At 39.7% G+C, this 14273-nt stretch overlaps 1 protein-coding gene across 4 annotated transcripts in view; it reads left to right on the top strand.

Moving 5' to 3' along the window:
• Positions 1-1297: 1297 nt before the first annotated feature.
• DNM1L (dynamin 1 like) overlaps positions 1298-14273 on the top strand; it is a 41344-nt gene continuing 28368 nt past the window's right edge. For 3 of the 4 annotated variants that reach the window (XM_054063218.1, XM_054063211.1, XM_054063226.1), the window contains exons 1-2: positions 1299-1531; positions 11999-12146. In XM_054063218.1, the coding sequence (XP_053919193.1) occupies positions 1430-1531; positions 11999-12146 (250 nt within the window). In that variant the 5' untranslated portion in view covers positions 1299-1429. Of the gene's footprint in view, positions 1532-11998; positions 12147-14273 lie in introns of all 4 variants that reach the window. The other variant, XM_054063206.1, reaches the window with a different exon arrangement.

The following is a 14273-nucleotide window of genomic DNA, read 5'->3' on the forward strand; positions in this document are numbered from 1 at the left end:
TGAGATGTCCCACTTCTCTTCTAAATTGAAATTTAAAACAGATTGCACGTGCTCCATTTCATAGTGGTGTCCAAGAGTCCATATGGCAAGATGAAAGTTACAGGAGAAAAGAAATTTGCATAGAGAAATAAGCCAGTGTTACCTATCTGCTTTAGGACTCAGCAGCTCCTGTTCCTGTGCAACAGGAATGCTTTCTTTTTTTTCCCTCCTTTCTTTTCTTTTCCTTCCAGGGACTGAAGAAAGGTGAAGAGACAAGGATCTATGCTAGACAGGGACTGGCAAACCATTAGAAAAAGTATTTACTGTGTCAGGCACACAACATGGGGAACATTTGCTATTGTCCCAGAAGCAGGAGAGACAGATGCCAAATAACATCCTGATATTCATGATGTCTAAGAGAAACTGGCTTCAGAACATTGAAAGCTAATGGAGGAAGCTGCTGGGAGAAACACCAACAAGAAACTCTCACTATTAGGTCATTAAGGGCCTTCATCACAAAGTTTTACAACAATGTTAAGTGTTCTACTCTGTGCTGGATACACTGTTTTTTTTGCCTCTCATCTGCTCCACTCTTATGAGTCTCGACCTGGAGTACCGTGTCCAGTTCTGGAATCCCCATCATAAGAAGGATATGGAAGTGTTGGAATGGGTCCAGAGGAGGGCTATGAAGGTGATCAGAGGGCTGGAGTATCTCTGCTAATGAGGACAGGCTGAGAGAGTTGGTGGTTCAGCCTGGAGAAGAGAGGGCTCTGAGGACACCTTACAGCCTTTCAGTACTTAAAAGGGGCTACAGGAAAGCTGGGGAAGGACTTTTTACAAGAGCATGGAGTGACAGGACAAGGGGGAATGGCTTTACGTTGGAAGGGGGAAGGTTTAGACTAGACATTAGGAAGAAATTCTTCGTGGTGAAACACTGGCACAAGTCGCTCAGGGAAGCTGTGGATGCCCCATTTCTGAAGTGTTCAAGGCCAGCTTAGATGGTCTGGTGAGAGGTGTCCCTGCCTGTGGCAGGGGTTTTGGAACTGGATGGTCTTTAAGGTCCCTTCCAATCCAAACCATTCTATGCGTCTATGACTCCCAGCGGGAGGGGAGTGTGTGTGTGTCTCTGTGTACGTCTGTGTGTCTCTGTATGTGCCTGTGTGTCTCTGTATGTGTCTGTGTCTGCCTCTGTATCTGCATCTGTCTCTGTGTGTATGCGCCCGTGTATCTGCCCCTCTGCGTGTATGTGCGAACTACGATTCCCATGATGCCCCGCGGCGGACGCGCAGAGGCTGCTGGGAGCGGCGCCGTGCGCGGGGGAGGGCACCGATGGCGGCAGGCGCAGGGGGCGGTTGACGGAGCCGTTGCCCGTCGCGCCCATTCATCGCCGACGCCTTCCCCGTCCTTCGCCCTCCCCACCCACCTTCCCCCCCTCCCTCCCCGGGGCGCTATGGAGGCGCTGATTCCCGTGATTAACAAGCTGCAGGACGTGTTCAACACGGTGGGGGCCGACATCATCCAGCTGCCGCAGATCGTGGTGGTGGGCACGCAGGTGAGGCGGCGCGGGCCCTCGCCGCGCGGGGGGCGAAGCCCGGGCACCCGCCGCAGCCTCCGCCAAGGGCACGCGGGGACGCGGGCAGCCGAGGCGGGCAAACCCACGTCCTTCCCCGCTCCCTCCCCGGGCTCCGTTTGCTTCCCCACCATTTGCAAGGGCAGCGCCTCTTTGCCCAGGGAAGCTGTGGATGCCCCGTCCCTGGAGGTGCCCAAGGCCATGTTGGATGGGGCCTCGGGCAGCCTTCCAGCATCTGAAAGGAGCCTGCAAGAAAGCTCTGGGGAGGGACTTTTTACAAGGGCATGTAGCGCTACAAGGGGGGAATGGCTTCAAAGTGAAAGGGGGAAGGTTTAGTTTAGACATTAGGAAGAAATTCTTGATGATGAGGGTGGTGAGGCACTGGCACAGGTTGGCCAGGGAACTGTGGATGCCCCATCCCTGGAGGTGTCCAAAGCCAAGTTGGATGGGGCCTTGGGCAGCCTCATCAAGCGAGAGGTGTCCCTGCCCACGGCAGGGGGTTTGGAACTGGATGATCTTTAAAGTCCCTTCCAACCCAAACCACTCTGCGATTCTATGATTTTATGATTCATTTCTACCGTCCTCCTCCCCGCTTTGTGCCTCTCGACGATGCTTTGAGCGGCCGGGGAGCTCGAGGAGTGTGGATGGCCCTGGGCTTCAGCGTGACCGTCATCGCAAGTCGGGATCTTCCCGTTTCTGACAGCCGCCCCGAAGTGGGGGCTGAGGAAAAGGGATGTAGTAGTGGAATAGCATCTTGCAGGCGTGGGACCATTTTCTCTTGCTGTGAGTTCTGCCATTTGAACCTCTTTGTCTTGGCTGGTGATGGGGAGTGAAGGTGAGAGGCGAAGCTGACCTTTCTCGTCTGTCATGATGTGTGCATTTCAGCCCGATAATGCTGCCGCTGGGCTTGAAGATAGCTCAGGCAACTTCGGATATATTCCAATGGGATGCCGCTCTCCAGCAAAACTTTTAGCAGCGAAATGTGTGTGACCAGAACTGCAGCAGTCAGGGGAATCAAAAATGAAACATTAAACACAACTAAAACAAGAAGTTTATGGATCTTGCTTTTTGTTTCTATAACATTAACAGTATTTGAATTTGTGATATCGTTTACCTGAGGCAGTAATTACTCCGCTGTCAGGAATTTCATTACATGACTTAAAACACGTGAGCTGTATGTTTAAAGCTTGCACATTGCTGAAGCGTGGAATAGGTTTGCTCAAAAGCAGCTACACTGTTGAACTGGTTGTGAGACAACTGACTGTCATTCTGTTTTATCAATAAATTCCAGATAGATTAATTGACTTTGTATGAGTCACTTTATAAAATAGATCTAAAGAGCTTAAATTGGGTGGGGGAGACGTTGCACTGGTAAGCTATATTAGGTACTTGCTATTTTTGTAGTTGACAGGAGTCCATCACTTTATGAAGAGATTCTCCTTTACATTAAAAAAATCACACAAACTTTGTTTTGTTTGTGGTTTCTTTTATTTTGTTTTAGTTTAGTTCTGTGAGAGGAAGTACAAGGCAGAGGTGTGGCATTTTTCTGTGTAAAATTAAGAAAGTGTTTTTTTCTGTTTCACTTTAGGAAATGCAGTGAATTGGTATTTTTTAAAATAGTCCCTTTAAACAAGTTTGTCCTACTTAACTCCTCATAAGTGCGTTCTCAGTATCATAATTTGATACCAAGAGTTAAGACAATATTAACATGCGTTTGACTTCCATAGTCCACCTGTCAGCATTAATATCCATTCAGTGCTGCATTCATTATATTCATAAAACCTCTTGAATTAGTATGATATTTCTTAGCACGACAAAACAGTATCCTTTATAGACTCCAGGGTAGTTTATAACAAAATGTCTAGCAGACTGTATCTTTTTTTTTTTGTTTTTAGTCTGCTTAGTTAGAAGAAGTAATTGTCTTCACTGACTTGGTGATTCTATAGAAGTTTATTCTATGCAATAAATATTAAAATAAGTTAAATAACATTTTACGATTTTATTCACTCAAAGTTAGTTTATTGTAGACCAGATATTTGGGCATTTCTCAAGTATGGCCTTAAAGCTTAATAGTTTTGTTACTGGTAGCTTGCTTCCATGCTTTTTGAACTATGCCTTGAAGTAGTTTTTTCTTGAGATATTTTTGGTTAAGTACTGTGTGGCATTTAAGTTTGTTCACATGGTAGTTTTGTTTGTAGCCTACTGGCACATGCAGTCTTTACTTTTTTTCTTTGAATAATATTCGCAAACAATTTTGAATTTTACACATGCATTTTTCTTTGTAGGAAACAAATGCTGCAGTTAAAATTTCTGTAACTCCTAATTCATTTATGCTTTTTTCCTCCCTCTTTCCACTTTGCCTGTTGCTTTTCTTAAATGACGTTTCTACATATTCATCAAGGAGAAGAAAAATGCTTTTTGAGTACGTTTTGCTGTTTTTTTTTTCTCACTTGTCTTCTGTATCTCTTCTCAACTCTTGTGTTGTTTTGCACTTGTGTCTGGCTTTACTTCTCATTTATGTCTACTTCCGTGCATCAAGTTAATTCTTTCTGTAGAGTATGTAGAACTAGAAGCTGCTTATAATCCTCGATTTAGCTTTGCATGTTTTCTGTTTCCCATGTCTCCTTTGCCCCTTCTCTGTTGTTTTGGGATTGATTTCCTACCACACTTGTGTTCTGAGCAATTGAAATGTCTTAATGAAACTAATTACAAAATATTTCTCAGTAAATTTCACACATTTAGCGAGCCTTTCACCCATCTTCTAGTGGTGTTCCTGTGACTCGGTCATATGAGAATTCCTTCTTGTTCTCCACATAAATACCATGTAAGTTATTTCTGTATCACAGGATCTCTTCAGCAAATTGAAGGCTCTGCTGCTGATAGAACCCTGAGGACGCCCTTGGACTGCCAGAATTTCATCACTATTTCAGTTTTTTTTTTCTATACCTACATAGGTGTTCTATTTTTTTCCCTGATTCAGTGTTTTGATTCAATTTTTAGAACTAAAATAGTGAATTGCAAAAAAATGTCCACACTGTATATAATACTGTACAAACAGTACTTTTTCAACAATACTGTAATGCCCAACCTTCTGAAATCTTTTATCTAAATACTTTATGATCTGTGCTTGTAAGGGATAACAAGGTGCTACTGAAGTGCCTCAACCAAGCACATTAAAACTAATAAAATGAAGCGAGGGGAAGAAAAGAAGTTGGTTAGGTATGGCCTTTTGTATGTTAGGGGCATATAGATGTTATCACAAAAATGAAATGCCTACTGTACCCATTAAACAACAAAATCTCTGCCTAGAGATGTGTAAAAATGATTTGCCTTTATTTTTTTCAGGTTATTAATTTTTGGAATCCGTTTTACTGTTTTTAGAATTTATCAGCCTAGTTGTGTACAAACTTCAGTTTCAGTTTAGTGGCAAAATTCTTCCAATACTGACATAAAAACAATTTGTGGGCTTTATTTGCTTTTGGTAGTATTATTCTGGTAAAGACATCATGGTGAAATTGATCTAGCAACTAATGAAATTCACTATAAGATTTTAAAATTACGTTTCATGTGTATGTTTATGTACTACTTCTGCTATTTGGGCGCTTAGAAGTTGTAAACTCAGCTCCCTATTTAAAACATAGACTTTTTTATTGGATGTTTCCATCTGAAACAACTGGTTTGTTACCCTTTGTGGCTCTCTTCTGGCTGTTTGGACTAAGTGTCATGTTTGATATTTCAATGCTAAACCAATTTTTGTTGCCGAGGTGGGGTGTTTCTTGATCTGAGATAACAGATGAGCCCTGACTATTTGAATGTGCATAACTGTATATTCTGTTAGATGAAACAGTTATGATGGTAATTGGCTTGTTAAGAAGTTGGCAGCTTAGGTGGGAAACTAATGCACAGTCCTGGCTACAGGGATGAGGAGAATACAGTGCTGTATGAAAGCAACTGTTTTGATGGACGGACTTTGTGGTCTTAAACTTCAGGTGCTCTACAGAGCTTCTATGACCTTTCCCTGTCAGGGAACGTCAGGGGAACAGAAGTTTAAGCCACTTCAGCTTATTCAGTTTATTCACTGTATCCTGCGTTGCGTTCGCAAAAAGATGAGTTGGGGTAAAGGAAAATCCAGCTTGTACCAAGCAACCAGGAAAACTCTCTGCCAAGCTCAGCCCAGGAATATCTTCCTTCTCTCTTATTTGTTTGTTTTTTGTTTTTTTTTTTATTTTTATTTTTTTATTTTGTCCAGGGATCTTCCTCGGCATTTCAAGCAGATACAGAAAGATATTAGTATCTCCATTTGTAAAAGCATGGCTAGAGCATAGCTTCAGTGCTGGCTGGGGAGAGCTTGGTTTTTTCTCAAATGTTTTGCAGACTTCCTAGTTTTGTTTGTTTGTTTTGATACCTGACATTCACTGTATCTGGTTTTGGGCAGAACTGTTTCTCTTTTGCCATCTCTTCCTCCTGTCAAAGCATGCCCTAACTGCTCTGGTGTCTGTTGCAGACAAGCAGCAAAGTGAGACTGACATTAATTGGCTGCTTACATTTACCAAACCTAATATGAATTTTACTGCTAAAGTTATATAGTACAAACAACATGTGGTGTTATGGTTATTTCTTCTCTCTGATGGGCCCTCTCAGTTTCTGAATAGCTATACTTTTTAGGTCCTGAAGGCTTCTGTGATTGGAAGGATGGCATTTTCGCTGTATCTGTGTGCAGACTGTATGAATTTAAGTAGAATTAGAGGTCTAATAGTCTAATAACTGCCTTTAATCGCTACAGATTTTAATATGAAAGCAATATTAAGCATATTTTAAATGAAGGTACTGATTTTGCTGTTTGCAAACACCCAGTTATTCTGGAAGAGTGGAGAGAATACACAGTTGTAGAAAGATGAGAATGGAGTGGGTATATATATATATATTTTTTTAGATATGATGTAATACAGGATTTCTGAAGAATTTTTGACTAAGCTGTGCAAATTTTGGCTTTTTTTACTACTTGTACGTAAGCTGTCTTTTGTGGAGGGAGTTTACAGTTTCTTCATGACTGATTCAGAAGAGCTCGTCATTCAAGGAAATGGGGAATTGCCTTTGGGAGCAACAGTCTTGAGATACAGACAAGATCTTTCACAGAGAAAATGTATTTTGCAACAACCAGCAGTGCATTATGCTGGTTTCAGTGCTTTCTGCAGCTGGGATCAGCCTGTTAGCTCTTCTGCATCGTTCTAGAAGTATAATTTTGTTTCACAGGATATCTTACTGTTATTCGTTTGGCCTGCTTATGATTTCAAAATTCTCTTCTGATTAGTAAATAAGTTTTAAAATTTGTTGACGGCTTAGAACCAGTCTAGCTTGCGTGTCCCTAGTTCATATAGGAAAATTTTGCTGCAGTAGCTCTTCCAACCAGAGCAGTTCTCTTGTGCAGCTGCTGTGGACTAGGATGTGTACTGACCTTTTATTTTGGAATAATTCATGATTGCAAAAGAAGGAAAGAAAAAAAAAATCTTGCTGCTCTTTGATGATAGCGTGCTGAACTCTTCCAGCATAGCTGCTGCAGAGAATTTCTTTTCAGAGCACCTATCTGGGTAATATTCCTGTGGATGAGTTCCCAGCAAAATGTATTGGCTTGTACTTCCCGTTAAATTTAAAAATTAGTAAACTGTATGTGTATGTGTTGCTAAGGGCATGATTTACCCAGCAGCACTTTTGTAATTCTTCTATGACAGAAAACTGAAAAATTGCCACCATTGTCTCAGGTGTCAAAGCAGATGCGTTGCTTTTTTGTAAGAGATTTCTTCAGGAATTATTAGGTCTCACTGAGAAATCTCTTCTACTTTACAGTCCCTTACTCAAATGTTTGCTATTTTTGTGCCACTGAAAAAATCATAGGGAATAGTGATATCACTGCCTTTTTATTTTCTTGTGGTGCACTGTAGTAAATCTGAATTGTGGTGCAGGAGTTCTTTGCAGCTTTTTCCTATTTGATGAGTTAAAAAATTTATTAGTTTGCCCTATCAAAAACAATGAGCAAAATTTACACCCCTTTCAACCAGTTTTCTTGTTCAAAGTTCCCCAATTGGACAAGTTTATTCTAAAGTTTTTTTCCCACAGATTGTTTATTTCATATTAGCCCCGCAGAGGGATAATGAAGTCTAAAGACAGACAGAAACAAGACTGCAGATTCTTGCAAAATGACTTTAATTTTGTTGCAGCTGTTAAAATGAGACAGTCAACAATTGGAGCAAATGACTGTAAAAAAATCTCATGGTTCTTGTGGATCAGTGATGCTCCAGCTTAGACATCTGTTTAATGCCTTCTTGCTGTGCAGACTTCATAAGAATAGGAGCAGACTTTGGCTTATTTACTGAGCTAATTCGTGGGACCCAGTGAGTTATAGGACAGTGAAGCTCAAAAGACCCGGCATGCCTTTAAGGACAACATCATTGGAGTGTGAAACAGTAATCCATACAAATGCTCAGGGAAATGAGTAGACAGTAAAGAGAGCAGCGTGGAGGGAACTCATGACTGAGTGTGGATGCAGAAGACACATGCAGGAGGTAGAAGTGAGGACAAGCTCACTCAAGGATATAAAAATACTTCCTGCATATGCAGAGATGGTATTAAGAAAGAAACATTCCACTAGAGTTGGACTGGTAAAGGACATAAAAGGCAAAAAGAAGAACTTTCAATGCTGCATCAACAGTTAAGGAAAATAAAAAAAGAAATGAGGGAAGTACAGGCTTGCTGCTGACTGTGATGTGTGATTTAGTGGCTGTGACTATGGACAAGGTGGAGGCACTTGGCCTTTCTTCGCCTTGGTCTTCACCAGCAGAGTCTTCTAGGCCTTTGTATCTATAAATGGAGCTCAAAGTAGAGGTTAACTATCAATAGTGGAAGAGGATTGAGTCAGGATTCTCTTTTGGATATGGAGAAGGTATCTTTGCATGCTGTATGGTGCAAGTCTTCTGAAACTGGGAATACTAATGAGGACTTGGAGGAAGAATAAGCAACCCAGTGAAGTAAATGTTTGGGATGTATGAATGTGAACGGTTGTTCATAGTGTTACTTCAAAATTTTCAATAGAGTCTCTTCAATTTGGTTTGTCAGCAGCCCAGAAGTGTTTTTGAAAGTAACATCTCTTGCTGTTAATGAAGCTGGACAATTATATAAGTTATCCACTGCTGTCTGCTTCTTCTGAATTCCTGAAGAGTGTGGTTAGTAATACAGCAGGCTGCAATCCTGATTTTCTCATAAGCATTAATATAATGGTTGAGAGCAAATGCCTTTTGATACTTAAAGGCACACAGTTGAAATATGCAGGGACAAGTAAAGAAGTGAAGGATCATCAGAAGCAAGAAGATGGAAGGAAGATCATTAGGACTGTTAAGCGGTAGAGAGACTGGCTTTCTGGAGTGGATCTCAGTTCCTACAGGTTTCAGCTTTCTAATTTGCAAGAAAAAGTGCACAGTTGTTTTTCTGTTTTTGTGCACATCATCCTTGATTGTTTTAGATTAACCAGAAGGTGATATTTCAATAATGAAAACATAAATGTTAAGGAACCAGTGAGGAAGCTGATGAGATTTAAATCATATAAATTGTCAGTGTGAATTGAGACAAAACATTTAAGTTCTTGGGTGCATCATCTCTTCTTAGTACTTTTGGGAAAAAATGGTTTTACCATGCATCAAACTCAGGTGTTTATCTGTGAGACTGATGACAGTTAACATCAGAGGAATATGTTAAACATTGAAACGGAATTTTAACAGAATGGTTAAAGAAGCAGCAGACATCAAGATGTTTGTGTATTTGCCCCTTTTTTCTGAGCAATCCGTATGGAGTTCCTCTAGATATCACAGTTTGTAGATATTTCAGATTAGGATCAGGTATTAGGGTCCAGAGGAAAACTTGACTCATCTACCATAAAAGGTTAGGATTTGTTCATGCTTTTCTGGATCTGTCATGAAATGAGTTTATGCATTTCAGTCTGTGACTAAAATCATGATGAGCATTCCAATGACATGACAGCACAAGTGTGATGCTACTGCAGACTTAGTCCTAAAATTCTGTGGTACCTTTGGTCACCATCATTAGTCTCTGTCTATGCATGTTGTATGGAGAACTGGCTGAACTGAATTTATATTCTGGACAGACCGATACGCTCACTTCCCCACACTGTCAGAAAAATATCCAGCTTTGTGTTTACTGCTTTTTTTATTATGCTTCCAGACGATTCTTGGTAATGGATGTGTACAGGGTCCAGATTAAGAACTGCGTCATTAGAAACTGTATTATGTTCCAAGAACAGATTGCTTTAATGAGGGAACGTAACGCAATTTGAAACAAATTTCCTGTTGTGTGGAGTACTCTACTGTCTCATCTAATGAATGACTTCACATTTGCAAAAGATCCAGATCATTCCTTCTACATCCGAAAATAACTGTGGGAGTGGTGTTTTAGTTCCATACCTAGCTTGGTGTGTGCCCATCTGAGCTTCCTGCAATGCTGCTGTTTCCAAAAGTACTAAACAGTAATCAGTAGTGTGCAGCAACTTGTCCCATGGGGTTTGGTTTCATGTCTTGATTAGGTTCTTGGTAAGGACTTCAGCTATTTCTGCTTGGATTATTCCAGGAGAAGCCCCTTCATCTAAGTCTCGCCTCCAGCCTTTTGAGACTGAGTGATCATTTTACGCATGTGTAAAAAAACTTGCTTGAGAGATGTTAAGAATATTTTTGATAAATGAAACCCTGGTGGTTCTGGGTTCCCCCCACTCCAGTGCAGATGATGAACGTTTATCACGTCTCATCATTTTGAGCAGGCATTCCATCTGTTTTAAATTGTGAAGTTTCTTAAGATGGGGTTTGTAGTTTTTTTGCTCTGAAGTGTATGTGTTTTCATCTTAGGCTACTTGCATGGAAATTGCTGAAAGCTGATCAGAGAAGCAAATGACCAATTAAATCTAGCAGGGTTTTTTAAAGCACAAAATCTTAATAAGGCTGTATTTCTGTTTCTTGTGACACTGTCCTTCAACCTACTCTTTCTAGACAGTTGACCTCACTGTTGTCAAATTTGACTTAGATTTACTGTGACAAAATACACTCCATCTGCATTGGTTTGTTATTCAACTATTGAGATGAATGACACTGTTGATAAAACAGCATTTTTCTGTACCATAAAGCTTACTTATACAGTAAAGTGTTAGAAGAAAAGAGAGCTTTCATTGTTTTCATTATTCAAGCTTTATAGGGGTTAGAACTTGTATTTTAATATTTATTTTAATATTTATTTCATGCTTCTGCATAGAAGTCCTATTCTAATAGATTCTATTGCTCTCATGTAATATCTTCCTGTCTTTTTTTACTGCACTGGTAGAAATGTGCTGGTAGTGCTGTTTCTGAATCTCTGGTGATCTATTTTTCATTTTTACAAATCACCTAAAATGTCACTAAATGTATGATATTTAAAAGATTTGACAATGCTTCTATTTCATGTTATGCTAGGTTCTGTACTTATTTTATGATTTACTTGAAGTCTCAAATTGTTCTCTCAGAACTGATAAGCTGAATAGAGGTTGTATAGCAGTAATGCACATTCTAGCTGTCAGAAGCGTCTGTTGGGTTTTTTGTGTTTGTTTGGGTTTTTTTTTTTTTTTTTTAGAGAATTGTTTGGTATTAGCATTAATATAGAAACATTTCCTCGCTGGCAGTGGTGATTGTTGGGGCATTTTTTTTCCATGGTATGCCCATGTTGACTTTTCAGCTACGGAACACAGGAAGAGTTTAATACAGTTCTCTTAAGAGAACTTACTGGTCAGACTTACAAAGTATTATGTTGCCGTATCTGGGTCTATTGTTTATTCTTAGTTTTAACATAGCCTTGAATCACTCTTAAAGCCCACAGCTGCTTATCGGACCATGTAGCCCAAATCTGCATTTTATACAAAAGTGCTACAGGAGACAGCTTTTAAGTTTAGACTCTCAGAAGTGAATTTTTAATTTCACAGCTTTTAAGTACTCCACAGATTTTTACAGTTTGTTATTATGTAGACGATGTTTGCAGTGAATTCAGTTGCAAATACTTGTATATACACAGGGTGGGAAAGAGACAATATAAGCCAATATTTGTTTATATATTTAGAGTATGAACTTTTGAAGTAAAAATGAAACTTTTGAAAAAATACTGAAAGGAATATGAGATGGTAATAGCTTGTCATACTCAAGTGTTCATATTCTTTTGTATAATGTTCCTGGTAGTATGTATCCAGCCCATGTTAACACTGACAGGAGGTTAAATTGTGTGGTAGCGAGTCTGTCAGATGCACCTTTGGGCACTGAATAGCAGAGAACAGAATAGAGCACTGTTTGCAGGAATTACGAAAACAAGCTAAAATTAAAGTATTACAGCTTTTTTATGTTCAAGAAAATCATGTAGCTGTATTCCAATTTTCAGAGCAGTGGAAAGAGTTCTGTGTTGGAAAGTCTCGTGGGGAGGGATCTGCTCCCACGAGGCACTGGAGTTGTCACCCGGAGACCCCTTATTCTGCAGCTGGTGCATGTTTCCCCAGAGGATGGTCGGAAAACAGCTGGAGATGAAAATGGTAAGTGTGATCCAAGAGTGTGTTTTGCCTAGTAGGAAAGAGACTTTTAATATTTCTTGTTTATTTGACTGAAAAATCAGTTGTTGTAATCTTAAAACTCAAGTGTGCTTTGTAAAATTTCCTTGGAAGTAAATGCAGCTGTTGTCACATCTGTTCTGTCCATTTAGTAACTGTCATGAGGTCAAAATCTCTTGGATATATCTTTTCTGTTCATTAGGAAACACTTTTGAGAAAAGTAGGCTAAAGAAAGCATTTCAGTTATGATGATTGCCTAGAGTATAAAGAACATGATTTTCTTGTGTATGTTTTTCTTCCCCTCCTCATTTGCTGTATAAATAAGGTTTTCCCTTGAGAGGATGAGTATGCAACTTTTTAGAAGGAGGTTAGGAAATAGTTCTGAATAGAGTGGAAGGAGGAGAAATAAAAACAGACTTGTAGTAGATGCAAACAGAATTTAATGGGTATGTGCTGTAGCCTGTAGATGCCACCTTACTGGACTGTGTTGAGAGATTCTAAGTGCACCAAGAGCAACACTTTAAATGTTCTGAAGCTGTCTACTTTGAAGATTGTATCTTGTATACTATGTGTTTCTGTACTATTGTTCACTAGATCTAGAAAGTCATCTCTCTTGTCTCTTGGGAGTTTAAATGTTCTTTCTGTACAAACAAGTGCTCTTGATTTTATGAAGGAGAAGCAGGGGCACATCTACCTTCTGATTGTAAGATAAATCTTAGCTTTTTGCTGTAGACAGTAAAAAATACACAGGCTTTTGATGATGTGATAAACTCAGGCTATAATTAATAATTTTCATCGTGTTCAAATTTCTTTTGATTTATTTCCAGCAATACTAAGTCAAGGTATCAGAAGTTCTTTACGGTATTTGTTTTCATGTAGAATTTTTAGTTATTGGTTTCTGAAGAACAGTGACTAATACTGTGCAGTTTAGAAGGTTTAAGGTCAAATTTTCATTATTGCCACAAGTAGAGAACACAGTTCGGGTTCATAACAGTTAACTTTCAGGGTGCAATCCAGGTTGTGCTGGATTGTGAGAGATTATAGGACAGTTCAGGTTGGAAATGATCCCAGGTGGTCTCTAATCCAACTTCCTCGTCAAAGAAGGGCCGACTCTGAACTCAAGACCAGGTTGCTCAGGGCTTTATCCAGTTGGGTCTTGGAAACCTCCAAGGTTGGAGAATTCAGAGTCTTAGTGCAGCCTTTTCTATGTATCACACTGGATCTCTTTAAACGTGGTTTTATGTTACTTGCATTGTGCACTGTATAGTTTTAGTAATTTTCAGAATGCTTTGATTCTGCGTTGTAGGATAAAATTTGATTTTGTTCTTCTCTGCAACTTTGAAGTTATAAAAGATGGCTTTGTGATTAGAGTATTCTGAGCCAAGGCAGAGCCTTTCTGTTGTAGGTTGTATTTGTTTTGAGGATTCAGATTTTAAATATGAAATGGGATAGTGATATTATTGCATAAGGATATTAGGCTAAATTACTATTTATGATTCCCATTTAGATCTTTGGGGGGAAAAATCAATATGCAAGATACGCATGTTACAATCTCTTCTTGATACTCCTTTGGGAAAGGCGTGGGCTGGTTTAGTAAGAAAAGACAAATCTTTATAACTTACCGGTTTCATTTGAAATGCCTCTCTTCTCCCTCCAAAATTCAGGCAAATTGTGGTCTGAATGGCTTTGTCACTGATCTGGTTTAGCCTATGTACAGATTGTAGTGTAACATCACAGGAGATGGGATCGAGTAGCTTGGAAAGAAAAAAGGTGTCAACCTCTTATCCTGGCTATGCTGTATGACATTGTAATAAGTCACTGTACTATTACAGGTCATGTTTTTGTTTGTTGTGAGGTGGATGTTGAGGTAAGGTTGAATACGTGTTTCGAATTTCCCAAAGGGAAATCTATCCATAGTCTTGCAGAAAAGGATTTTCTCCAAATGAGGGCTTTATTCTTTACGACTTCAGTATTGGACAGCATGCTGCTTTCTCAATGTACTGGTAATGAGCTGTCTGTGTGCACAGATACTTCTATGCAACTGCCTCTTCGTTTTGTGATTTCTATTATGTGATTTGTCACCTTTATCCATCCTCATGCTTTCTCTAGATA

Source organism: Cuculus canorus, chromosome 1, assembly GCF_017976375.1.
Source record: "Cuculus canorus isolate bCucCan1 chromosome 1, bCucCan1.pri, whole genome shotgun sequence".
NCBI classification, from domain to species: Eukaryota; Metazoa; Chordata; class Aves; order Cuculiformes; family Cuculidae; genus Cuculus; species Cuculus canorus.